Here is a 27685-nt window from a genome sequence, read left to right as displayed (position 1 = left end):
CTTCAGCTTAAATCAGAGCCATGACAATGATAATAATTGTTGTAAAGCAAACATTTGGCTTTTTTCATAAATATACGTGATATTTATTGAATTAGATATCTCTTTGAATCCTGATGTACCATTTCTAGCTATGTGACACTGGCCTTGTTACTTAAACAGTTTATGCTTTAATTTTCTCATGTCTAAAGCAAAGCTAGTAGTACTTACACTGGAAGATTATTTTTTAAGAACTAAAAATTGCATTCTTATATGACAGTAGTTGCCTAATAAAGAACAATTATAGTCATCACTATTAAACTGTCCAAAATTGAATTAAACTTTTAAATATTACATGTATAATTTGTGAATGTGTCCAGTGTGGTTGTTTAAAAAGGAAATAACAGTACAATATTTACTTTTTAAATCTGAAATATCATTTTGGAAAAGCTTGATTGCCCAAATAATTTCATCAATTCTCCATCAACTGTCTATATATGAATCAAGTTAAGCAAAAAAACCTGTGACTTCAAAACTAAAAGAAATACAATAGCATGTGTTAGCAAGGTAGAGGAGAAACGTTTGACTCAACACCTTTTTTGTATCCCTTGTCAGTTTTGTTTACAAATATTTATTTAATGTCTACATCTGCCAAACTCTTCAAAGTCTGGCTTTAATCAAACTCTTGAGTCCACCTGACTGTGTGCATGCTGCATGCTCAGTCCCTGCATGCTCAGTTGGTCATGTCCAGCTCTTTGCAATCCTGTGGACTGCAGCCCGCCAGGCTCCTCTGTCCATGGGATTATCCAGGCAAGAATACTAGAGTGGGTTGCCATGCCCTCCTCCAGGTGATCTTCTTGACCCAGGGATAGAAACTGTGTCTTCTGAATCTTTGCATTGCAGGCACATGCTTTACTGCTGAGCCTTCAGGGAAGCCCTACTGGTTACTAACTGCCATCTTGACAACTACTTCTGGGTTACTCATTGTTTCTAATGCACAACCACTTCTTTCCTCTGTCTGGAATGCTTCTCCATTACTCAACAAAAGATAACCATCCAGGTTTTGTAATCAAGCTCAAGTACTAACTTTCCCATGATACTTTACTTGATGATGTCTATCCTTCAGTAAGTATTAAGATGAGGAATTAACATTAGGGAGAAGTAGATTCATGTTTAATATAACACAATTCTTACCTTGAAGGAGATAAATCACATCAGTTTCTATCACTGAAGTAGGGTTTACTTTTTTTTTTTTTTGTACTTACTTGTGTATGTGTGTTTATGTACACAAGTCTGTATTTAGGATCTTGTAATTTTAAGAAACAAATGTCATAATTGCTAAAACATGCTTTCATTCCTTCACGATGCCATGAAACATAATAAATGTTCTATAAATAAATGGTGAATGAATGAGTGAATTAGTTTTACTTAGTGATCCCTTTCAATTATAGTGACTCCAGAGAGGAATGTGGAACATAAAACAAGAAAAGTAATCTCTTTTTTTGGATGTCTGAGGATTCTGTGGTTTTGAAGGCAAGATAATTTATCAACATTAAAATTACACTCAATGTCAGTCAGTTTCATGGAGAAACTCTATGAGGTAGAAGACAAAAAATAAATTAATCAAGCAACTGCTTTAGGGCAAGATTAGTGTGCTGATTTCAAGCATGTTTGACAGACAGATAAAAAGGTACAACAATGAGGCAATAGTGTATTCACATTGATGGAAAGTTATTTCATCAACCGATACGAAAATCAAAATGGCTCAGTTTAATTGGGGAAAAGTATGCATATATTGAAAAATCTAAACCCTACCAAGAAATGATTTAGTTAATAAATACATAAGAAAATATATTTACTAAACTGTTGGTATTAGTCTATTTAATGCATTGGCCTCTTATAGGACATAAAGCCATAGACAATGTCACCCATTTATTTTAATGTCTATAGAATTCATTGTGTTTCAAGCATGCAGAAAATCAAAAATAGTATACATGATTTTTCAGTAATCATGAGTGGATGAAAACAAAAATATGGTAAAAAATTAAATTGCTTTGGAAAACTTAGATTCAGGTTTATATCATAAGTAAATGTATTTTACTTGATTGGGGGAACCATGTTTCTCATGGTTAGAGAGAAGGTATGAATTGATTTCCTAACATATAAAGACTGATGAGAATGGTTTCTTTTTAAACTCATCATTATAATGTTATAGATTTAACAGTGATATAATATATTCCAGATATAATTTCTTTTGATATCTAACAATATGAGAAAAAGGGAGGCTACAGCGCACTCTGTAGTGCGGGATTTGAGGTGGAAACATCAGTACGAACTCATATTTAGTTTAATACATATGTAGATGGATAACCTGGAGTAAGAAATGACAGTTCACTCCAGTATTCTTGCCTGGAGAATCCCATGGGCAGAGGAGCTTGTCAGGCTACAGTCCAAGGGGCTGTAAGAGTTGGACATGACTGAAGCAACTTAAAACAGCACAGCACAGATGGATAGCTAGAAAAATAACTTTCAGTATGTATGTATACATAGGTTGGGCTTCCCTTGTGGCTCAGATGGTAAAGCGTCTGCCTACAATGTGGGAGACCTGGGTTCGATACCTGGGTTGGGAAGTTCTCCTGGAGAAGGAAATGGCAACCCACTTGAGTATTCTTGCCTGGAAAATCTGATGGATGGAGGATCCCGGTAGGCTACAGTCCATAGGGTCGCAAAGAGTCGGACACAATTGAGCAACTTCACTTCTCTTCATACATAGGTTAGTATACAAGCTCTGTCTTACTGAAAACCTGGAAGCAATGAAAACCCAGTAACAATGAACAAACTCATTGCCTAGTTTTTTGTTTTTTTTAATATCATGCTCTCATAAGAGAAAATAGGACTCTTTAAAGAAATGTACCATACTAAGGCTACAACAGAAATAGCATGTAAAAGTGATAGTAGTTTTTCAGTCATGTCCCACTGTTTGTGACCCTATAGACTGTAGACCATGAGATTTCCATGTCCATGGAATTCTCCAGGCAAGAATACTGGAATGGGTATCCATTCTCTGCTCCAAGGGATCTTCCTGACCTAGGGATTGAACCAGAGTCTCCTGCATTGCAGACAGATTCTTTACCATCTGAGACACCAGGGAAGCCCCACAATAAGCATGTGATGGTGTAGTCACTAAGTGGTGTCTGATTCTTATGACCCCATGGATAGTAGCCTGCCAGGCTCCTCTCTCCATGGGATTTCCAAGGCAAGAATACAGAAGTGGGTTGCCATTTCCTTCTCCAGGATATCTTCCAAACCAGGGGTCAAATCTGGGTTTTCTGTTTTGCAGGTAGATTCTTTACAAACTGAGGTATCAGAGAATTCACAATAAGCATGGGAGTATTCAAAAAACAAAAGGATGGTGTCATAACAATAGTTCCAAATGTCCAAAGATGAACTAATGTAAGCAACAAACAATACATAGAAGAACTAAGCAAAAAAGATCTTCATAACCCAGATAACCACAATGGTGTGATCACTCAGCTAGAGCCAGACATCCTAGAATGTGAAGTTAACTGGGCCTTAGGAAGTATCACTATGAACAAAGTTCGTGGAGGTGATGAAATTTCAACTGATTTCATTTCAAATCCTAAAACATGATGCAGTTAAAGTGTTGCACACACTATTCCAGCAAATTTGGAAAACTCACCAGTGCCCACAGGACTGGAAGAGGTCAGTGTTCACTGCAATTTCAAAGAAAGGCAATGTCAAGTGAAGGGTTAATAGGGTAGCAGAGATGTGCCTGCAAACGGGTCTCTCTGCTCAGGCTGAGTGTCCTTGCATACGAGGCGTTCTGCCAAAGAGTCTGGATACAGCCTTGAGTTTAATGGTCCCTTGCAAATGAGGGATCATTCCCTTCTTGAGATAAGAGGGAGATGAGGGCTTTGTGCAGACTCTGCAGTAGACAGAGATTTCACTCCCCTTTGCTGTACGATAACCTGCACTGTATTGAAAAGGCTTATTCTTACAGTCTGGAATTCTGCCTAAGGAGGGCTTTATAATAATAAATGGCAATTAGTTTGCCCAGTTCTGTTCCTCTGGCCAGAGTGGTGTCCTGTCTGTCTCTTGTGTGTCTTGTGTGTTCTGTGTCATTTCACTCATAGTAACCAACACCAAGGAATGTTAAAACTACCACACAGTTGCACTCATGTCACCCATTAGCAAAGTAATGCTCAAAATTCTCCAAGCCAGGCTTCAACATTACATGAACTGAGAACTTCCAGATGTTCACACTGGATTTAGAAAAGGCAGAGAAACGAGAGATCAAATTGTCAACATCTGTTGGATCATCTAAGAAGCAAGAGAGTTCCAGAAAAACACCTACTTCTGCTTTATTGACTATGCCAATGCCTTTGACTGTGTGGATCACAATAAACTGTGGAAAATTCTTCAAGATATGGGGATAACAGATCACTTGATGTGCCTCCTGAGAAATCTGTTTGCAGGTCAAGAAGCAACAGTTAAAACCAAACATGGAACAACAGGCTGGTTCCAAATTGGGAAAGGAGTATGTCAAGGCTATATATTGTTATCTTGCTTATTTAACTTCTATGCAAAGTACATCATGCAAAATGCTGGGCTGGGATCAAGATTGCTGGGAGAAATATCAATAACTTCAGATACACAGATGGCAGAAACTTATGGCAGAAAGTGCAGAAGAATTAAAGAGTCTCTTGATGAAGGTGAAAGAGGAGAGTGAAAAAGTTGGCTTAAAAATCGACATTCAAAAAACTTAAGATCATGGCATACGGTCTCATCACTTCATGGCAAATATGTGGAGAAACAATGGAAACGTGACAGACTTTATTTACTTGAGCTCCAAAATCACTGCAGATGGTGACTGCAGTCATGAAATCAAAAGACATTTGCTCCTTGGAAGAAAAGCTATAACCAGCCTAAACAGTATATTGAAAAGCAGAGATATTACTTTCCTGACAAAGGTCTATCTAGTCAAAGCTATGGTTTTTCCAGCAGTCATGTATGGATATAAGAGTTGGACCATAAAGAAAAGCTGATAGTTGAAGAATGGTGCTTTTGAACTGTGGTGTTGGAGAAGACTCTACAGAGTCTCTTGGTCAGCATGGAGATCAAACCAGTCCATCCTAAAAGAAATCAGTCCTGAATATTCATTGGACAGACTAATGCTGAAGCTGAAATGCCAATACTTTGGCCACCTGATTCAAAGAACTGACTCATTGGGAAAGACCTTGGTGCTGGAAAAGATTGAAGGTGGGAGGAGAAGGGAATGACAGAGGATAAGATGTGGATGGCATTGCCGACTTGATGGAAATGAGTTTGAGTAAGCTCTGGGAGTCGGTGATGGACAGGGAGGCCTGGCATGCTGCAGTCCATGAGTCGCAAAGAGTCGAACATGACCTGAACTGAAGCAACAAAATAATTAGTAAATAAATTAATTTTGGATTATAGCCCAAAGTATAAAATGAATATGTCATTCAGCTGGTAAAGAATCCGCCTGCAAGGTGGGAGACCCGGTTTGATCCCTGGGTTGGGAAGGTCTGCTATACAAGGAATAGGCTATGCACTGCAGTATTCTTGGGCTTCTCTGGTGACTCAGAGGCCTGGATTTGATACCTGAGTTGGGAGGATCCCCTGGAGAAGATAACAGCTATCCACACCAGTATTCTGGCCTGGAGGATTCCATGGACTGTATGGGGTCACAAAGAGTCAAACACGACTGAGTGACTTTCACTTTCACTTTTCTTCATATTTATTTAAACAAAAAATTAAATTTAAGAGTGAGGATATAAGAGACAAACCTTCCTTACAAAATTCCAAGTAATACATGTAGATATCCTGTCATCCTGGAGAGTGAGCCATACTTCATGACTCACTGCTATGGACTAGATTAAGGAATGGAAAAACTGTAACCTTACAGTGGAGAAACCTTGCAACTACTTTAACCAGATGATGAAGATTATCACTAGCTATGTCAATGGGAATAGCATGGAACCCTGGTATGATGTGTTAAGAAGGGCACATCAATTCTATGGTATTCTTACCAAAATTCTATAGTCTCAATTAGCATACGAAACGTGTCAAATCCAAACTGGAGAGCATTCTACAAAACTCCTGTTTTGTACTCATCCTACCATTGAGGTCATGAGAAACAAAGAAGACTAAACTTGCAGAATAACAGAGACACAAATAATCTGCCTGCAGAGCAGGAGACCTGGGTTCAACTAAACACATGGAAGTATTCTGAATTGAATTCTATAGCAGAGTAAAACAATAATGGAAAAACCAGTAAAACACAACGTCTGGAGGTTTTTTTTTTGCTTGTTTGTTTGTTTGTTTTTTAAGAGTAACATGCTAGTGTCAGTTTCTTAGTTTGGATAAATGTACCAAAGTAACATAATCTAACATTACATTAAATAAAATAAACTCTGTGAGGGGTATAGGGAAACACTCCATAGTACCTCTCCAACTCTTCTATAAATCAAATACAATGCTAAAATGAAAAGTTTATGTTAAAAATTTATGACTTGGTTTCCTAACACCTTATAAAGTAGACCAATGAAGCCTCTATCTCTTTTTAAAATTATCACTATGATGCCATGGATTTAACAGTGATGTGTTATAATGTACCTTTTGATACCTAAATCATCACATATTCAATCAATGGAAAGATCTTCCAGTTAGCTGCTGAAAAATCTCGATGTGAACTCAGTAATTATAATGTTTTCATTTCTTTCTGTTACAACACACTGTTTCAAGTGCATTGTACTGTTTCTTCTGTAGACCTGAAATGAGTCATTTCCCTACACTTGAAATGTATTTTAGGTGGGTATAGTATTAGATACCATAAAATGTGCACAAGAAATGCTGATTTTTATAGCTTAGTCATTATTTCTAAGTCTTTAGTATGTGGAACTAGAAAATACATATTTTATTGAAAATATAAAATGTCATTAATCCATATGGAAATTTCCAGTCCCAAACTGCCGGGTGTTTTACTTACCCTCTTTGATCTTAAGTAACTAGCCTCCAATTAAAATAAATAAATAAATTTTTTTAAAAGTTACAGTAAAAAGGTATCACCTTTCTCCAATGCTTTTTACAAGATCACCAGCATAATAATTCATTGGCTTTGTGTAACAATATATACAAAACATTTTCCAAGCTGTAATATCAATATTAGTGAAAGTAGTGTAAATTTTTGTATTTAGGAGATATCCCACTATAGAAAATGCCAGAATTATCTGCTTTTAAATAAATTAAAATAATGAAAACCCAAGTAACCATAGAAGGTTTATTGCTTCTTCCTCTTCACCCTGACTTTCTGTCCCTATAGTAAATACACCTTCTTTTAGGTAAATGCTAGTGTGCATATATGTGTCTCTGCCTTTCTTTCTCTCACATAATATATCCTTGAGGTGATTCCACAGAGGTATATAGAGGCACTTCTCTTTCACTGAATAACTCATAGCACACCAATGTTTAGCACACCAATGGTACAAACTCATACCATAGTTTGTAAAATAGTCTCCTCTCAAAGGACATTTGGGTTGCTTTGGGTTTTGCTATGATAAATAATACATAGCTTTGTACATGCAACTTTCATAATTCTGCTAGTATATATCTGGGTTTCCCTGGTGACTCAGTGACAAAGAATCTACTTGTCAATGTAGGAGACACAGGTTTGATCCCTGGGTCGGGAAGATTCCCTTGAGAAGTAAATGCCAACCCACTTCAGTGTTCTTTCCTGGGAAAACGCATGGGCTCAGGAGCCTGGTTGGTTATACTCCATGGGGTTACAAAAGAGTTGGACATGACTTAGACACTGAAAAACAACATATTAATATATGGGGCAGAAAGCTAAAATATGATTTCATGTAAATTAAATTATTACTTTAGTTGCACAGTCATTTTTTCACCTAGACTATTTCTACAGCTTTCAAGTTGGAGTTTCTTGCCTCCAGCTTCATCATGTAGCTTGCTACACATTTCAAGATTTTGGATTTGAAGATCTAAAATGCAAATCTGATCATTTTATTCCTTTATTGACAACCTTTGTTTCTCTATCTCTACGAGATTCAGAAAAACTACTGAATGAAACATTCCATGACCTTCCTTTGCTTTGCTTTCCAACCTTACTTCCAGTACTAACCCCAATACAACCTTAAGTCCAGTTATACGAAACTTCTAGTAGTTTATAGAAAGGCCTATGCCCACTCATGTCTTTCATATAATCTTCTCTCTCTACCTAATCCATAAAACGCACCCATAAAAATTCAGTTCAAATTATCTTTCTTTGTGAGTTCTTTCTGGATTCCCTCAAAATCAGAATTAGCCCTCTTATTTACTCACATGGTACTCTGTGCCTCTCTATTAGTACTTTGATCACATATTTTTTGGTAATTCCTTATTAATGAGAACTGCCAGAACCGTAAACAGCTCTTTATTAATAGGGACTGTGCCAGAACTGTGCTGGAAATTTACATATATTCTATCAGAATAGAAAGTTAAGTAGTGTATCTATGCTAATGCATAGACACTAGTCTCCTAAAATCTCAACCCACTTAGTTTACTCTAAAAGCCTGAGGTCTCTGAACTAGATACACTACATTGCATTTCTAAACATTGTGGATTCTTCCAATTCACTTTTTCTCTTCCAAACCCCTTTTTGTACCTTAAGTTGCACCTTAGCTCATTAACTCAGCAGGTTTTAATGAGCACAATATGGTCTATGAAATTAAACAGACCTGAGTTTTATCCCTAACTCTTGGTTTTATCAGTTACTAACAATATAAATGTATCAGAATTTTAATCTTTAGATAGGTTTTCTAATCAGTTTAATAATATTTAAATTTTTTTGTAGATCAAATTATATATGTAAGGCAGGAAGAGAAGAGGACAGCAGAGGATGATGTGGTTGGATGGTATCATTGACTCGATGGACATGAGTTTGAGCATGCTCCAAGAGTTGGTGATGGACAGGAAGGCCTGGCATTCTGCAGTCCATGGAAGAGTCAGACATCACTGAGCCACTGAACTTAACTGAGGTTCACAAATATTAGGAATCTTACAGTAATAGCCTGAATTTTGTCTGTTTACCATTATATCTCAAACACTTACACATCGTAGGCACTCAGTATATAACTATTTGAGCATGAATTGTTTAATAAAAAGCCTATTTCCCAGAAAACTTGCCTCTCTTTTAAGTTCCTTTTCTCAACTGAAGGTATTGCCAACCTGCTGATGACCACTTTATAGAATAATCAGGTTTCAAACTTGAGGTTACCTTTGATCCTAGCTCTTAAATATGTGCCACACTCCCATGACTCCCCACCAGGTGACGATTGTGCTCTGTCAGCTTTATCTTGGCAGTAACTTTTATATCTTGTTTATCCTGTTTCTTTTTACAGTTTTATCCCTGACATTTGTGCCATTTCACTTGATTTTCTGAAAGGGCAGCCTATAAAATAAACTAGTCTCTGCTTCTGCCTTTCCTGTTACACATCACCAAACCACTTCACTATCACCAATGTCCCCTTTCTATATGTATACATTCTAGACACTGCCTCAGAGAACATATCAAGTACTTCCCTCCACATGCTCTCTTTTATGGTCCTACCTGACTTTCTGTCTTGTCATCCTCTATAACCCCAAATTTGTACCTCAAAACCACTCAGCAGCATGTGCTTTATACCATCAGGACTTGGACACCATTTTTCTACTTAGAAAGCTATACCTATCTATCAATATATATTTCTTCTCACTGAAAGTTCTCCACAAAGCCTTCACTGATACACTCTAAGTGCTATTTCTCCTCTCCTCTTTCACAATGATTTGCTGATTCTATGTGATCACATTTGGCCACACAAAGTGAATGTTGTTGTTATTGTTGTTTTTTTTTCTATTTTTAAAACATTTGTTTTTAAATTTACAATGTTGTGTTGGTTTCTGCCACAAAACAATGCAAATTAGCCACAATTATACATATATCCCCTGCCTCTTGGTCGTCTCTCCCCTCCCCTCATCCCATCCCTCCAGGCCATCACAGAGTGCCAGATTGGGCTCCCTGTGCTACACAGCAAGTTCTCACCAGCAGTCCATCTTACACCTGACATGGTGTATATGTTGATGCTATTTTACCCATTTATACCACTCTCTCCTTGCCTTTCTGTGCCCACAGGTCCATTCTCTACATTTTTGTCGCCATCCCTTGCGTATGAGTTTGTGGTACATTCAACTGTGGATTGCTCACAGCATCAGAGCATTTCCCACAGTAGAATTGTCCAAATCCTGGCAGAACTGATCATAAGATCAAAGATTTGAGTAACTATAAGAAATTTTAGAAAGTTTCAGGTTTGATACCTTTTTTTAATAGATTAGTAAATTGTATTTCAGAAGCTGAAAACATTTACTTAGAATAACCGAAAAGCAATAAAATCAAAACATATGTATGTTTGATTTTCTCAGCTAGCAGCAACACTTTGAAATTTTGGTAGTGATATAGCAGGATCTTTTACCTCTGCCTTTACGAATATTCCAAACAGAGGATAAAAAAAATGTTTTTTATGTATAAATACATACCTGGAATAACAGGAAGTGTGTGACAAAATTTATAACATTGTTTGTTGTTCCTCAGTCGCTCAGCCATGTCCAACTCTTTGCAAGCCCATGGACTGCAGCACGCCATACTTTCCTGTCCTTCACCATCTGCCAGAGCTTGCTCAAATTCATGTCCCTTGAGTTGGTGATGCCATCCAAAAATTTTATCCTCTGTCATCCTGTTATCCTCTTTCCTTCAATCATTAGGGTCTTTTATAATGAGTCAGTCTTCGCATCAGGTGGGCAAAGTACTGGAGCTTCAGCTTCAGCATCGGTCCTTCTGTTGAATATTCAGGATTGATTTCCTTTAGGATTGACTGGTTTGTTCTCCCTGTAGTCCAAGGGACAACTCAAGAGTCTTCTCCAACACCACAGTTGAAAAGCAGCAATTTTAAAGTGCTCAGCTTTTTAATGATCCAACTCTCACATCCATACATGACTACTGGAAAAACAATAGCTTTGCCAAGACAGACTTTTGTTGGCAAAGTAACATACCTGCTTTTTACTATGCTTTCTATGTTGGTGATAGCTTTTCTTTCAGGGAACAAGCGGCTTTTAATTACATGGCTGCAGTCACCATCTGCAGTGATTTTGGAGCCCAAGAATATAAAGTCTGTCACTGATTCCATTATTTCCCTATCCTTTTACCATGAAGGGATGGGACTGGATGCCATGATCTTCATTTTTTGTATGCTGAGCTTTAAGCCAGCTTTTTCACTAAGCAGGGTGACAATGAACAGCCTTGACATACTCCTGTCCTGATTTTGAATCAGTCTGTTGTTCCATGTCTGGTTCAAACTGTTGCTTCCTGACCTGCATACAGATTTCTCAGGAGGCAAGTAAGATGGTCTGGTATTCCCATCTTCTGAAGAAGCTTCCACAGTTTGTTGTTATCCACATAGCCAAAGGCTTTAACATCAACAATGAAACAGAAGTAGATGTTTTTTCTGGAATTCTCTTCCTTTTTTTATGATCCAGTGGATGTTGGCAATTTGATCTCTGGCTCCTCTGCCATTTCTAAATCCAGCCTGAACATTGTGAGTTTTCGATTCATGTAATGTTGAAGACTACCTTGGAGAATTTTGAGCTTTACTTTGGGCTTCCCTGATAGCTCAGTTGTTAAAGAATCCACCTGCAATGTGGAAGGCCCAGGTTCAATTCCTGGGTGGGGAAGATCTGTTGGAGGACGATAGGGTACCCACTCCAGTATTCTTGGGTTTCCCTTGTGACTCAGTTGGTAAAGAATCTGCATGAATTGAGGGAGGCCTGGCTTCGATCTCTGGGTTGGGAAGATCCCCTGGAGAAGGGAAAGGCTACTCACTCCAGTATTCTTGCTTAAAGAATTCCATGGACTGTATAGTCCATGGGGTCACAGAGTTGCACATGACTAAGCAACTTTTAATTTCACTTTCACTTTGTTAGAATGTGTGATGAGTGTAATTGTGCAGTTGTTTGAACATTCTTTGGCATTGTCTTTTCTTTGAAATTGGAGTGAAAACTGACTTTTCAAGTCCTGTGGCCACTGCTGAGTTTTCCAAGTTTGCTGGCATATTTAGTGCAGCACTTTGCCATCATCATCTTTTAGGAATTGACATAGCTCAGCTGGAATTTCATCTCTTCTACTAGCTTTGTTCACAGTGATGCTTCCTAAGGCCTACTTGATCTCCCACTCTAGAATGTCTGGCTCTAGGTGAGTTATCACATCATAATGCTTATCTGAGTCATTAAGACTTTTTTTTGTTATAGTTATTCTGGGTATTCTTGCCACCTCTTCTTAATATTTTATGCTTCTGTTACGTCCATACCATTTCTGTCCTTTATTGTGCCCATCTTTGCATGAAATATTCCCTTGGTATCCCTAATTTTCTTGAAGAAACCTCTAGTCTTTCCCATTCTATTTTTTCCTCTATTTCTTTGCATTGATAGCTTAGGAAGGCTTTCTTATCTTTTCTAGCTATAGTATGGAACTCTGCATTCAGATGCCATTTACAGAAAACTAACCATAGTGATCACATGGATCACAGCCTTGTCTCACTCAGTGAAACAATTAACTATGCCATGTAGGGTCACAAAGATGGACAGGTCATTGTCAACAGCTCTGACAAAATGTGGTTCACTGGAGAAGAGAATGGCAAATCCCTTCAGTTTTCTTGCCTTGAGAACCCCATGAACAATATGAAAAGGTAAAAAAGGTATGACACTGAAAGATTAACTCCCCAGGTCAGTCAGTGTTCATTATGCTACTGGAGAAGAGTGGAGAAATAGTTCAGGAAAGAATGAAGAGACAGAACCAAAGCAGAAACAAAACCCTTCTGTGGATGTGACTAGTAAGGTCCAATGCTGAAAAGAAAAATAATGCATAGAAACCTGGTATGTTAGATCAATGCATCAAGGTAAATAGGAAGTGGTCAAACGGGACATGGCAAGAGTGAACATAGACATATTCGGAATCAGTAAACTAAACAGATGAGAATGGGCAAATTTAATTCAGATGACCATTACATCTACTGCTGTGGGCAAGAATCCCTTAGAAGAAATGGACTAGCTCTCATAGTCAACAAAGGAGTCCAAAATCCAGTACTTGGATACAATCTCAAAAATGACAGAATGATTTCTGTGTGTTTCCAAGGCAATCCGTTCAATACCACAGTAATTGAAGTCTATGCCCCAAACACTAATACCAAAGAAGCTGAAGCTGAATAGTTCTGTGAAGACCTACATGACCTTCTAGAATGAATACAAAAAAAAAAAAAAGATGTCCTTTTCATCATAGGGAACTGGGATGCAAAGCAGGAAGTCAAGAGATTTCTGAAGTAACTGGCCTGTTTGGCCTTGAAGTACAAAATGAAGCAGGGCAAAGGCTAAAAGTTTTGCCAAGAGAATGTACTGGTCATAGCAAACACACTCTCCCAACAACACCAGAGATGACTCTACACATGGACATCACTAGATGGTCAATATCAAAATCAGATTGATTATTATTATTTTTTTTTTTTTTTGTAGCTGAAGAGGAAGAAGCTCTATACAGTCAGCAAAAACAAGACTGGGAGCTCACTGTGGTTCAGATCATCAACTCCTTATGGTAAAATTCAGACTTAAGTTGAAGAAAGTATGGAACATCACTAGACCATTCACATATGACCTAAATGAAACTGCTTACAATTATACAATGGAAGAGACAAATAGATTCAAGGGATTAGACCTGATAGAGTGCTAAGAACTATGGATGGAAGTTAAGGAACATTGTACAGAAGATTGTGATCAAAACCATCCCAAAGAAAAAGAAATGCAAAAAGGTTGTCTGATACAATATTGTAAAGTAATTAACCTCCAATTAAAATAAATAAATTTATATTTTTTAAAAACAAAGGCTGTCTGAGGAGGCCTTAAAAATAGGTGAGAAAAGAAGAGAAGCAAAAGCCAAAGAAGAAGGAAAGGAAAGATATGGCTACATGAATGCAGAGTTCTAAGCATAGCAAGGAGAGATAAGAACACCTTCCTAAATGATCAAGGAAAAGAAATAGAGGCAAAAAATAGAATGAGAAAGACTAGAGATCTCTTCAAGAAAATTAGAGGCATTAAGGGATGATTTCATGCCAAGATGGGCACAATAAAAGACAGAAATGGTAGGGACTTAACAGAAGCATAAGATATTAAGAAGAGCTGGCAAGAATACTCAGAAGAACTATTAAGAAAAGATGTTGATGACACAGATAACCATGATGGTGTGATCATTAACTAAAGCCAGACATCTTGGAGTGTGAGGTCAAGTGGGTCTTAGGAAGCATCATTGCTGACAAAGCTAGTGGAGGTGATGGAATTCCAGTTGATCTATTTTAATTCCTAAAACATAATGCTATGGAAGTGCTGCACTCAATATGCCAGCAAATTTGGAAAACTCAACAGTGGCCAGAGGACTGGAAAGAGTAATTTTCACTCTAATCCCAAAGAAAGACAATGACAAGGAATGTTCAAACTACTGTTCAATTGCATTCATCTCACACACTAGCAAAGTAGTGCTTAAAATTCATCAAGCTAGGCTTCAGCATTATTTGAATTGAGAACTTCCAGATGTTCAAGCTGGGTTTAGAAAAGGCAGAGGAATCAGAGATTAAATTTCCAAACTCCACTGGATCATAGGAAAAGCAAGAGAATTCCAGAAAAAATATCTACTTCTGTTTCATTGATGATGCTGAAGGCTTTGACTATGTGGAACACAACAAACTGTGGAAACTTCTTCAAGAGATGGGAATACCAGACCACCTTACCTGCCTCCTGAGAAATCTGTAAGCAGGTCAGGAAGCAACAGTTAGAACCAGACATGGAACAACAGACTGATTCAAACTTGGGACAGGAGTACATCAAGGCTGTATATTATCACTCTGCTTACTTAACTTTATATGCAGAGTACATCATGTATAATGCTGGGCTGGGGGAAGCACAAGCTGGACTCAAGATTGCCAGAAGAAATATCAGTAATCTCAGATATGCAGATGACACCATCCATGGCAGAAAGTGAAAAGAAACTAAAAGTCTCTTAAAGAGAGTGAAAAAGCCAGCTTAAGACTCAACATTCAAAAAATGAAGATCATGGCATCTGGTCCCATCACTCCATGCAAATAGATAGGAAAAACATGGAAACAGTGACAGGCTTTATTCTCTTGGGCTTCAAAATCACTGCAGAGGTGACTGCAGCCATAAATTAAAAGTCGCTTGTTCCTTGGAAGAAAAGCTATCACCAGCCTAGAAAATATAGTAAAAGGCAGAGCATTACTTTACCGGCAAAGGTCTGTCTAGTCAAAGCTATAGTTTTTCCAGTATTCATGTATATGTGTGAGAATTCACCATAAAGAAATGAGCGCTGAAGAACTGATGCTTGAACTGTGATGTTGGAGAAGACTCTTGAGAGTCACTTGGACTGCAAGAAGATCCAACCAGTCCATCCTAAAGGAAATCAGTCCTGAATATTCATCAGAAGGAGTGAGGCTGAAGCTGAAACTCCAATATTTTGGCCACCTGATGTGAAGAACTGACTCATTTGAAAAGACCCTGATGCTGGGAAAGATAGTAGTCAGGAGGAGAAGGAGATGACAGAGGATGAGATGGTTGGTAACATCACCAACTCCATGGACATGAGTTTGAGCAAACTCTGAGAGTTTGTGATGGACAGGGAAGCCTGGAGTTGCAAGGAGTTGGACATGACTTAGCACCTGAACTGAACTGAACTGAACTGATACAGAAGCATATATCTTCTTTTTCTCCTTTGCCTTTCACTTCTCTTTTCTCAGTTATTTACAGCACAGTTGGTAAAGAATCTGCCTGCAATGCAGGAGACCGAAGTTTGATTCCTGGGTTGGGAAGATTCCCTGGAGAAGAAAATGTCAACCCACTCCGTTATTCTTGCCTGTAGAACCCCACGGGCAGAGGAGCCTAGAGGGCTACAGTCCTTGGGGTCCCAAGAGTTGGACATAACTTAGCGACTAAACCACCACCGCCTCTGAGAACCATTTTGCTTTGTTTGTATTTCTTTTTCTTGGGCATGGTTTTGACCACAGCCTCATGTAGAATGGTACTAACCACTGTCCATAGTTCTTCAGACACTCTGTCTCTCAGTCCAATCCCTTGAACCTATTTGTCACTTCCACTATATCATTGTAAGCGATTTAATTTAGGTCATACCTGAATAGCTTAGTGGTATTCCCTACTTTCTTCAATTTCAGTCTGAATTTTGCCATAGGGAATTCATGATCTGAGCTACAGTCAGCCCCCAATCTTGTGTTTGCTGGCTGTATAGAGCTCCTCCATCTTTGGCTACAAAGAATATAAACAATCTGTTTTCAGTATTGACTATATGTAGAGCTGTCTCTTGTGTTACTGCAAGAAGGTGTTTGCTATGAATAGTGTGTTCTCTTGGCAAATTTCTGTTAGCCTTTGCCCTGCTTCAAGTCCAAATTTTGTACTCCAAGTCCAAACAGGCCAGTTACTCCAGACATCTCTTGACTTCCTACTTTTGCATTCCAGTTCCCTATGATGAAAAACAGATTTTTTTTGTGTGTGTTCATTCTAAAAGGTCATGTAGATCTTCATAAAACCATTCACCTTCAACTTGTCTGATATTAGTGGTTGGGGTATAGACTTGGATTACTGTGATATTGACTGGTTTGCCCTGGAAACATACAGAGTTCATTCTGTCATTTTCAAGATTGCACCCAAGTACTGCATTTTGGACTCTTGTTGACTATGAGGGCTAGTCCATTTCTTCTAAGGGATCCTTGCCCACAGTAGTAGATATAATATCATAGTAGTAAATATACATAACATAGTTTGTAGTAGTAGTAGATATAATATTTTTTGGAGGGCCAAAAATTCAAGATTAAAAGTGCAGCTGTACTTACCAGATCCATTTTTATTTTTCACTGCTTTGTCTTCACCATTGTGATCATCATTTCTGTTATATATGAATGCACAGCATTTGCCGCAGCCTCCACTTGCTGTCATTCCTAGCCAAATCCAAACTTTTTTTTCTTTTGTTAAACCTTAACAAAAGAATCTGCCTTAAAGACAGGCATGACAGGAGGGCATGTCTATATGTATATCCATGTAGGTATAGATATAGAGAAAAATATCTATGTCTATATATTGGAAAATATAGCCAAGGTCATTTTTAGCCAAGGTGCCATCATACTGATTAGATGAAAAATAAAATGTGTTTTGCACTTCGATTGATAGTGGCATTTCATCCTATGAATCCTCAACTCTTCATTTTTGAGAACAATGGTTAATAATCACCTCTATGCATTAAGGAGAGCTAGACTGTTTGCCCAGGAAGTGATGAATTTAATGGCTTTCTGGGTTTTGAAATTTTAATTTCAGTTAACTTCAACTTAAATTTTATGTGATCTATTTTATTATCTTCTTATAAGAGAAACAATAATATTATTACAATTTGGTTTTTACATTGACAGAAAAGACAAAAAGGAAAGCATTTCAAATCCCACTTGACTTGAAAAACTAAAGCCTTATAAACCAAGTGACAAATGTATGATTTGTGACATCCAATTACTCACAACTGTTTAAGTTGTTTTTTGTCATGACAATTTGTACTGAAATGTAACAGAAAAGTGGACGAATAACAACAACAAAAAGACGCATTTAAAAGTAAAATTGAGAACTTAGAGAAACACTCTGAAGAAATGCACTCTGACTTTTCAGCCAGAATTATTACATGTCATCCTCAAACTCCAAATACAGGCACTTGGTGACATCTAATAAAAGGATACTTGAAGGAGTAAAGGTAATACATATTTCAAAAAGTCTTTACTAATTGACCAATTGAGCCCTTGTAAGAACTCCACATTAATCAATTCTTTCTCTTCTTTTCCCAAATGTTACATCAAATAAACACAGGCACTTCCTATATTCATTCCTAAAATATAATAGAAGACAGTACTTTAAGTGTAAAAGATACTAATGCATTAAATGAAGGCATCATGTCTCTACATTTCTAAAATTTCTTACAGTTAACCTTTAAGGGGAATCCTTCCCTCTAACAACTCTTCAGAACCTTGGCTTTAGCTAATGTGACCCAGTCTTGCAGACTTTAAAATGATATGATTCAAGCAATGGCACGAAAAGACCTGTAAAGATTTAAAGCACTTTTTCTTTCATCACTTAATGGAATTTGGGGATTGAATATACTGTCTAGGTCAGGAGACAGATGGTACAGAGGAAATTAGAAACCTTTCATCCCTTGCTTGTGCAGTAGCTCTCTGGGTGTGGCACAGACTCCATCCAACACAGTCAAGTGAATTGAAGTCTTATAGATGACCCATGGAGAGGCAGTGACACCATAGCTCTAAAACTTTCTAGGATAATTAATTTTCTTCTACCCATTTAAAGCAACTATTGACATCATCAACACAGTACTTAAGCATTCCTGGGATGACATGGAGTAGAGCTGAGTATTCTGGAGCTCCAGTTAAGAAAAGATGTGCATGAAAAACACCCGGTTTTTCTATCGGGCACAAATAGTCACTGGTGCCCGCTAACCCAAGAAGAACTAAGAGGTTCTCCTTCGTCAGCTTCTGAACTATGTGCTTCCTAAATCCTGAGGCAGGCCCAGCACAGAGGAAATGTGTCACCTGAAAAAAGCCTGCAAAGAAAGGACTCTTTAACTCCCCTTTTTACTTTGCAGCTCAAGCGGTTCTTACTCCTAGTTCCCTGACATTCGAAGAACAGCGTAGAGGCCCTATTCAGTTTTCATTTCTCAGTCCCTTCCCCACCTGGTCGTTACCTTTCTTTGTTCTTTAAATTAACTTTTCCTTCCTTGCTCTCTTTCCTAGCCTGTTTCAGCCTGCCTGTGTTTCTTCTCCAGCCTGACGTTCCTCACTTCTTCCGTCGCTGGTCCCGGACTCAGACTCGCCCGTGGCTGCCCTTTGCGCCTTTCCTCATCCTTGCTCTCCTTGAGACCCCTCATCTCATCCATCCCTTTCTCAGGCCCTCCAGATTCCCTGGGCTGTTTGCTGATGAGAAACATTTGCTGCAGCGCGGACCGGAGTCCTGTGCGCAGCCCAGTGGCAGAAGAGGGTGAGGCTGAGAGAAAGGCTGAGCTGGAGAGGGAGGCAGCCGATCCTCCCCAGAGCCTGCAAGAATGCGGCAGGGTGCCTGGAGCACCGGGAGGGACCAGCTCCCAGGGGCCCTGGTCGGGGCTTGAGGACCTGGCCCGCGGGTAGATTTCCAGCCTCACGTGGCCGCGGAACAGGGGTGCCTGGAAAACAAAGAGAGGGACCCTGGGGGTGCCCACCCCCAGAGTGGAACCGCCTGCCAAAGCGGGAACGAGAGAGGCGGGAGCGGTGAAAGGGGAAAACCTGTCTCCTCTGGCTGCGGAGCGTTGGAGAGCCTGGGGCGCTCCGGTGAGCAGCCGGGGGCGAAGACCGCCGGGCGGTGGGCGAGGGACGTGTGGAGCTAGCGCTCGGCGCCCGCGGAGGGGCCGCCGGGGGGCGCGACGCGCGGGGCGGTGGGGACTCTAGGTGGCCGGTGGCAGACCCCAGCCGCGGAGCGCGCGGCGGCCGCGGCGCCAGTGTGTGTATGTGTGTGTGTGCACGCGCGCGCGCGTGTGTGTGTGTGTGTAGGTGAGAAAGCGAGGGCCGAGCGTGAGTGTGAGCTAGGCACAGAGAGAGCGCATGTCTCATCCCTGCGAGCAGCCAGGAGCCGCTCCACCACCATCTTTTGCATGGGCAACATTTGCAGCCGGACAGCAAACCTCTCCCAGGGCTATGGAGACTGCAGGAAAAATCTGGCAGCTCGGGATGGATTGCTAAGGGAAGTCATAACCCTAAACAGTCCAAACCTCTTTCCGTTTTTTTTTTTTTTGTTTGTTTGTTTTGTTTTGTTTTTAATTTTATCGCCGTAGTCCTCAATGCCTCTCTGAACGGTCTTTAGGAAGAGTACGAGAGAAAGAGCGCGCGCCAGGGAGAGGAGAAAAGAAGATGAGGATTACTTGCAGACAAATTGTCTTGTTATTTTCTGGATTTTGGGGACTCGCCATGGGAGCCTTTCCGAGCAGCGTGCAAATAGGTAAGCTCTGATTCAGTGGGGTATGCATGTGGGTGGCTGTAGCAGATACCGAAAGTGAGTTAAATGAGTTGCTGATAAGCAATTTAAGGGAACATTCGACGTCTCCTTTCTGCTCTTCTCTCGTCTTTTCTTCCCTTTATAAAGACTGCCTCTTTGGTGCTGGTTCAGTCGAAACAGCACAGAGCGGTTCTCAGTCTACATTCCATCCATCCTCAGTCTATACTCCTATTTGTCTCATGTCGCTGAAGTAGGATTGCAATAAGTTGGGATAAAATCTCCGTGGGGTTTGATTGCATTTTATCTAATATCTCCTTTCATTTCTTTCTCTGGAGTGTGAAGGGATGTAGAGTTTGCTTAAACAAAGCAAAACCCATCCACTCTTCTTCCCGTGCTATAGGCAACAGCTTTTGCTATTACAAGAAGACATTGCTTAGGTTAAAAAGAAAAAAGAAAGAAAAAGAAAGAAGACATTTACACCCTGACCTACTTGCCTTTGCTTGCTACCAGTTAACCGATTCCAAAATTATGTCCCTTTCCTGGAACCTTTTCTTCTTTTATTTTCCTCTTGAATTTTTTCCCCTTAATCCCTCCTCTGGACTCTATTTCTGGGGACCCTATCCGTCCTGCCCTTGGCTGTTTTTTTTTTTTTTTTTTCTATTCTCCCCTGTCTTTTGATGGGACGCAGCTATTGAATTCCTTCCAACTAAGCCCAGCCTCACACTGCATCATTTCTCGTGGACATTGCACAAAACAGGGCTAATTAGGCTGGGTCCAGGAACTGCATAAAAACAAAGTTCACGTCTCCCTTTTGATTTCCCTCTCACCTGCATGTCATCACAAACCTTTATTTCTGTATTTTAATGCGAATTGTCTTTTCTGCTCACCTGCATGCATCTTAGAAATGCCTGGAGCTGGCTTCTGTAGCAGTGTGCTGGGAATCATAGTGAGGGCAAGGAGAGAAGGCAAAACACACTAAATGGTCTGTCTCAGAGGCCGCTGTGATCATGACAAATTGGGACAGTAAAAAGCTGAGTTGTCCTAAAGACTGAAATGCTAAACATACTCTTTAGAGACAAAGGGCAGTCTCCCAAGATGTGGCAGGGCTAGCCCCTTAATGTGTGTATTGGTGAATGGCCGTGGATTTGACAGTGCTTAGTGCGGGTGTAATAATAGTTACAAGAGGAAACACTGAACGGGCTTTTTCTGCTGTTTTTGCTAGGTGGTCTCTTCATCCGAAACACAGATCAGGAGTACACTGCTTTTCGATTAGCAATTTTTCTTCATAACACTAGCCCCAATGCGTCAGAAGCTCCTTTTAATTTGGTACCTCATGTGGACAACATCGAGACCGCCAACAGCTTTGCTGTAACAAATGCTTGTAAGTAAAACATAAGTTGAAGATAAATGAGAAAAGAATTAAGTCGGGGCAATAGAAGCCCTTTTCTCTGTATTATTACTGTTATTATATTTCAGAAAGACATTCAAGCTCTCCACAGTTTGCTGGTTAGAGAGGAAATCAGAGTTACAGCAAGATTTAGTCTCCAGGATATTTGGCTGGTCTTTCCTTCTCTTCCTTCCTTCTTCCCTCCCTTCATCTCTCCCTCCCTCCTCCTCCCTTCATCCCTTTCTTCCTTTCTTTCTTCTTTCCTTTTTCTTGAAATTACTTTCTCCTTTAACATTTCAGTATTAGTCCTACAACCTGCATGTCAAGTTAGTGAAAATTGTACTCAATCTTGTTTTTTATTTATTTTCCTTTGGTTTGTATTTGCTTTTCACTTGAGTGAGCATACAAGACACATGCTCTCTTACACTGATAAAGGGAATGGAAGGTTTGCTAACAGTGAGAAAGTGGGGAGTGGTGGTGTGGAGGATGAATATTCCACTAGGTTGGTTGACACTGCAGATGATCTGGTGATGTCACTTGAAGCTGCCCTGCTCTTATATTCTGGGTTGTAAATATCTCTTGCTATCAGGTAATATATATATTCTGTGGATATAACTCCATGGAGTCTTACCTTGGTGGCAAATCATGTTAATCTCCAATTCACTGAATTCACATACTAACCCAGCTGGATCTATTATCCCCACAATACAATTTAGATTTGGTGATCTTATCTAATGTTATGATTAAACAGTTTTTTAGAGCTCCTCTGTGAAAATACTGTATAACATAAAGTAAAAATATAAGCAACTGTGTATTAATTTAAATATCAATAAAATATGATCAATAGAGCATTTAGGTTACATTTTCACCCTTGAGGAAAATACATGTTTTCCATACCTCCTTATTTTTAGATGCTAATTTACAGCTCCTTAAAATTTGTGTGTTAAGATAATTGTTATAGATTACGTAAGACATGTAGGAAGTTTCTATATAAAGTTTTGCACAATAATAGTAAAATATTCAGTCTGCATTGTATAATATTTTTAATATATCAGACTGAGTATATTTTTATTTTGAAAGTACTCTAAGTACAAGAAACTGTATTTTGAACAAACAAGTGAGTTTGAAAACAAAGAGTTTTTATGTGTTAGGAGGATATCTGTTTCATTTAGCTCATATATATCTGCAATTAATTCATCTAACAAATAACATGATCATGTTTCCTTAATTTTAGGCACCTAATTAATACTTTATTTTTGAACTTCATTTCATAAGGAGGTTAAAGCATTTGACTTTTTTTTTTTAATCTAAAGCAAATGTATTCATTTGCAGGAATGTTTTAGTTCCTTTGAGTACTACTTAATTTGAAAAATCACTTGCTTTATTTAGTAATAAAATAAATATTCTTTATAAAGATAATTATATGGGAATTGTTTTTAAGCAGAAATGAACACAAATTAGAGCTAAGTTTATGGATAGCTATTTTTTTAATGTCTTGTTATTATTTTTTGTTCCAAGTTTTGATAGAGATGTCAATATTTCAAATTAGCTCTAGGTATAAAATATTTTCCTTAGTACATTCTAGGTATAAAATATTTTCCTTAGTACATGAATGTTATCTGTTGATTTAAGTATTTTCCTTATATCTCTCTTGAGATTTTGGCAACAAAATACTACTAAGTTTAAAAATAATTTATGATTCAAATACACCTGAAGGTACTTTGTCTACAGTAAATTGCTATTTAAATATATTTTTTTATTATTTAATTTTGAAAGACTTTCATAAAAGTGGAACTATATTAGTTTTATTTTTCCAGATTAGGTTCTTAAGTATTCTAAAGTTTGTATTCTGGCTTCCAGCTTTATAAACTACAGTGATAATTCCTTCTTTTCTCCTTCCACATAGTTTGTTAATCTCATTCAGGTTAATTTTAGTATCATATTATTTATGTGATAAAAATGTTATATAGAATAAAATGATAGTGGCAAAGAACCTGTAAACATAAAAAATTAATAAGAAACTGTACACAGCATGAAAAAGTAGAAACTGGTATAAAATATAGGTAGTATGCTATTCTTTAACGTGTTAGAATTGAGAAAATTGAAGCTAAGAAAACAAAGTCTGCTTATTTTGATTCCAAGTGTAATGTAATGTTAGTGGTATCATGTTTTTGATCAGAGGGTATGGGTCAGGTGATTGGTGTTTGTTAAATGAACTGACCAAGAGCCTGTACGCACGTGATTTTCCAGTCTAATCAAAGGTGAAACATAAGCAATAAGTATGAGGCAACCTCATGTATCAAGCTCTATGCCTTTGGGTACAAAAGGTAAAAATAGTGTTCTAGAGAATTAACATGAACTTATTCCTCATAGCGATACAGACTAGATTTTAAAATTTTTCATGCTGAATTAAATATAAATGTACAGTATGTGTTCAACTAGGTTTATTTTAAATATGATTTTCCTAAAGTGAATCCTTGTAAAACTGAGTAATCTAGTGTCTTTGTGAATGAGAACCACTGTATAGGATATATTTATTTTATGAAATATACACTTAAAAACTAAAAATAGCAGACTAAGGAATAAAGAGTATTATTGGTCATCTACTGGATAAATGTAATTTAAGGTTGATTCTTCTGTCTCAAAATTAAAGTTTAAAGAATATTTTGGACAATGTAAACATCCTGCGTATGGAGTTGACATACTACATAAATATAAACCCCAATAAACTCAAAATTTGCGCTATTGGGATAAATCTCAAGTTTCTGAAGGAGAATCAGGTTTATTTTGGTTCGTAATTTAAAAAAAAAAAACAGCATTTGTGTAAGATTAAATTAAAATGCTGTTCTCTTTTTAAACTATTCCCATTGTTGAAAAATCATACTTTGCCTAGTATAAAACTGAAACTACAAGAAATACAGATAATATAGAATTATGGCATATTTAAATAACAAAGTGTAGGTGTAATAGGTGGCCCAAGTAGTCACATTTCAAAATATAATTAAAGATATACATTTATTTGCTGTAATCTATTCAAAGTATGGGCTTTGGCAAAATAGATATTTAAAAAATAATTTGATGTGGACAGTTTTCTTTAACAAAATATTATGCATTTGACTCCAAAAAGCTATCTTCACAAGCAAACATGCTAGTTAAATTGAGTATGTTCTCTGCAAAACATTTAAGACAACCTAAAATGAGGCTGTGTTCTTATATTTTTCTAAATTAATAAAGATGTTTTTGTTTTGGAGGATGATATATCTTAAATTTGGCCAAAGTAATAATGACCAAAATACTGATGTAGTCTATCATCAAGTTTTCTAAAAGATAAAACAAAATTAGATATTGCAATTATCACTTGAGCTCAGTTATGTTTGAAATCCTGTAAAAGAGGTAGCCTCTTTACAATAAAACACAGAGATGTTCAGTTTCTCAAATGATTCTTTTAATTTCAAATGGGTAGTGGAAAATACATAATAAGATACATTAAGTACTTATGTATTGTCACTTAGGTGAAATAGAATTTTTGTTGAATATTTCCAACTTTTTAAACTTGGATAGGAAAGACTAACTGGTTAATATTTTTGTTATCTTTTATTTATTTATTTTTTAATGATTTGTTTATCTTACTCGCCTTTTCTGTCTAAAATCTGTCTATTCAGTGGTTTGCAACATGACGGATTAGAAAGTTGTAAATCAAGAATGGAATGCATGTTATACCTTAGTAATGATGGAAAAGTTGTTCTTTTTTAAGTTAAATATTAACTCTATTTGTGAAGGGTTTGTTTACCAACCCTAAATATCCAAGTTGAGTGCTACTTGTAAAAGTAGGTTAGTGTGTAAAAAAGACTTGTTTAGTTAATCTAAATATGTTTTGAATGTGACAGTATATCCAGTAGGGTCTGCAGACATTTTTGCTTATATACTACGGACTGAATTCAAACATGTTGAATTTAAGGGTGCTGAATAATAAGGTCTTGTGGCTTTAACAATATTTAAATATTATATATCTTTCTTTTCAGGAACATGAAACCCTAAAAAGGCATTCTAAAAGGATATATTGGACTGATATAATATTTTTAAAATGCTAAAATAAAAACTCTGATATTTTGACCTTGTTATAAGAAATATATTAGAATTGAATATTGTTTGACTTTTGATTATTTTTAGGAAAATGAGTTACTGTAATTCTTTCCTTATTTTGAATTGGTAGCAAGATTCTTTGTTGATTTGAAATAATGACTTAGTTTTATAATATTATTTCCCCCTTTTATCTTAATTTTCCATCATGACATTGATGACAAAGATGAGTCATATTCCTGTGCCTTGGACCTTTCTTAAATGATGCACAATTGCATTGATGTATTTCAGAATTGTCACAGGATTAAACTTCCATAAAGCCATTTGAAAAAATTCTCTTTACTTTTTTCTTATGAATTCTCCAAAGAGGTTTTATTTCTCAAAGAGGAACAATTTGTACTTTCTGACTTTAGGAATTATGTATATATCTTAATAACAGAATTTTACTAGTGTTCAGGAATTTTAAATGAGGAATAAATTCCATATACCTTCCATTTTATTATAACACAGGTTTTATACTGTTTTTGTGTACATGATTTTATTTGACCTCAACTAATCTTGGAGTGAGCCTGTCTGAGAAGATAGTCATTATTTTTTAGGTAAGCCAGATTCGGCTCAAAGAAATCATTTGATTTGCCAAAGACCATGTAGCTAAAAAGTCACAGAGTTTAGATTTGAACCCAGTTGTTCTAGTCACTATCCTAGCACTTTAACCAGGAGACCATGGATGTGAAAAGTACATCTGTACTGAGATTACTTGAATCAAGAAATAAAATAACTGTCTTTTTTTTCTAATTTTATTGTAATATTTTTAAGAAAATAGGGCAAGACATTTCTGGGCAACTTAATAATTAATCAGATGACAGTGAGTGATGCAGCAAAGACCAAAGTTATATTTTGTAATGAATCTGCCCATTCACTCACTAGATTAGATAATAAACATAGTCACTTATTCATTAAACATGTTTATCAAGGACAACTGTATTTAAGACACTCTACTAGAAATTAAGATTGATATTTAGTCACTAAATCATATCTGACTCTTTTACAACCCCGTGGACTCTAGCCCACCAGGCTACTCTGTCCATGGAATTTCCCAGGCAAGAATACTGGAGTGGGTTGCCATTTCCTCCTCCAGGGATTGTCCTAACCCAAAGATCCGACATGTGTCTCCTGCACTGTAGGCAAATTCTTTACCACTGAGCTACCTGGGTAGCCCAGAAATGAGGATACTGAAAATTATGAGAAGTTGTTGCCCTCAAGGAGCAGTAGGAAACACATACAAGCCAATTATCACAGTTCAGTAAGACAAAGTATTATGACAGAGAAATAGAGTGCTGTAACAGAGATTAACACAAGAAGGGACATCAAACTTGTCATGCTGCCCTATGGGAGTTATTACCTGATCTGGGTTTTAAGGTGCTAGTTATTTGAAATGTAGACAAGAAGGAAGACACCCCTCGCCAAAGTAGCAGCACATGACAAGGCATCAAAAGATGGTGAGGCCAGATGTGATTGAACCACTGAATGTGGTTTAGTTTGACTGTAGTACTGGGTGTGAGGGGAAGGAGAGATGTGCTAAGGGGCGAAGCTTTGTAGATCCACACAGGGACTTGTAGCTCTTGTAAGGAAACTCTTTTGAATAAAAGGGGGACCCATAAATAATTTAACACAACAGTGGCATAATCAGATTTATGTTTTATAAATAATAGGATTATTTCAAGAAGGAAAATGTACCAGAAGGGGGCAAAATGGGAAGAAAAAAACAGTTGTCTTGAAATAATTCAACTTAGGATAGGAAGTTCTTAAATAAAAGTGGAAGCTCTGAGACAAGAGCGAAGTAAATAGATAAATACAGAACAGTTGACAGAACATAGTGATGGGTTGTATATCTGTGTAGGCTGCTGAAAAGAAGCATCAGTTCAGTTCAGTTCAGTCACTCAGTCGTGTCCAACTCTTTGCGACCCCATGAATTGCAGCACGCCAGGCCTCCCTGTCCATCACCATCTCCCAGAGTTCACTCAGACTTACGTCCATCGAGTC

At 37.7% G+C, this 27685-nt stretch overlaps 1 protein-coding gene across 4 annotated transcripts in view; it reads left to right on the top strand.

Annotated features, from left to right (window-relative positions):
• The first annotated feature begins 19180 nt into the window (after nucleotides 1-19180).
• Nucleotides 19181-27685, top strand: part of GRIA4 (glutamate ionotropic receptor AMPA type subunit 4) — a 666530-nt gene continuing 658025 nt past the window's right edge. For 2 of the 4 annotated variants that reach the window (XM_069554788.1, XM_069554789.1), the window contains exons 1-3: nucleotides 19181-19514; nucleotides 20044-20178; nucleotides 21398-21556. In XM_069554788.1, the coding sequence (XP_069410889.1) occupies nucleotides 20091-20178; nucleotides 21398-21556 (247 nt within the window). In that variant the 5' untranslated portion in view covers nucleotides 19181-19514; nucleotides 20044-20090. Of the gene's footprint in view, nucleotides 19515-20014; nucleotides 20179-21397; nucleotides 21557-27685 lie in introns of all 4 variants that reach the window. The other 2 variants (XM_069554786.1, XM_069554787.1) reach the window with 2 other exon arrangements.

The sequence above is a fragment of the Ovis canadensis genome, chromosome 15, assembly GCF_042477335.2.
Source record: "Ovis canadensis isolate MfBH-ARS-UI-01 breed Bighorn chromosome 15, ARS-UI_OviCan_v2, whole genome shotgun sequence".
NCBI lineage: Eukaryota > Metazoa > Chordata > Mammalia > Artiodactyla > Bovidae > Ovis > Ovis canadensis.
This window is presented reverse-complemented; position numbering and strand designations above follow the sequence as displayed.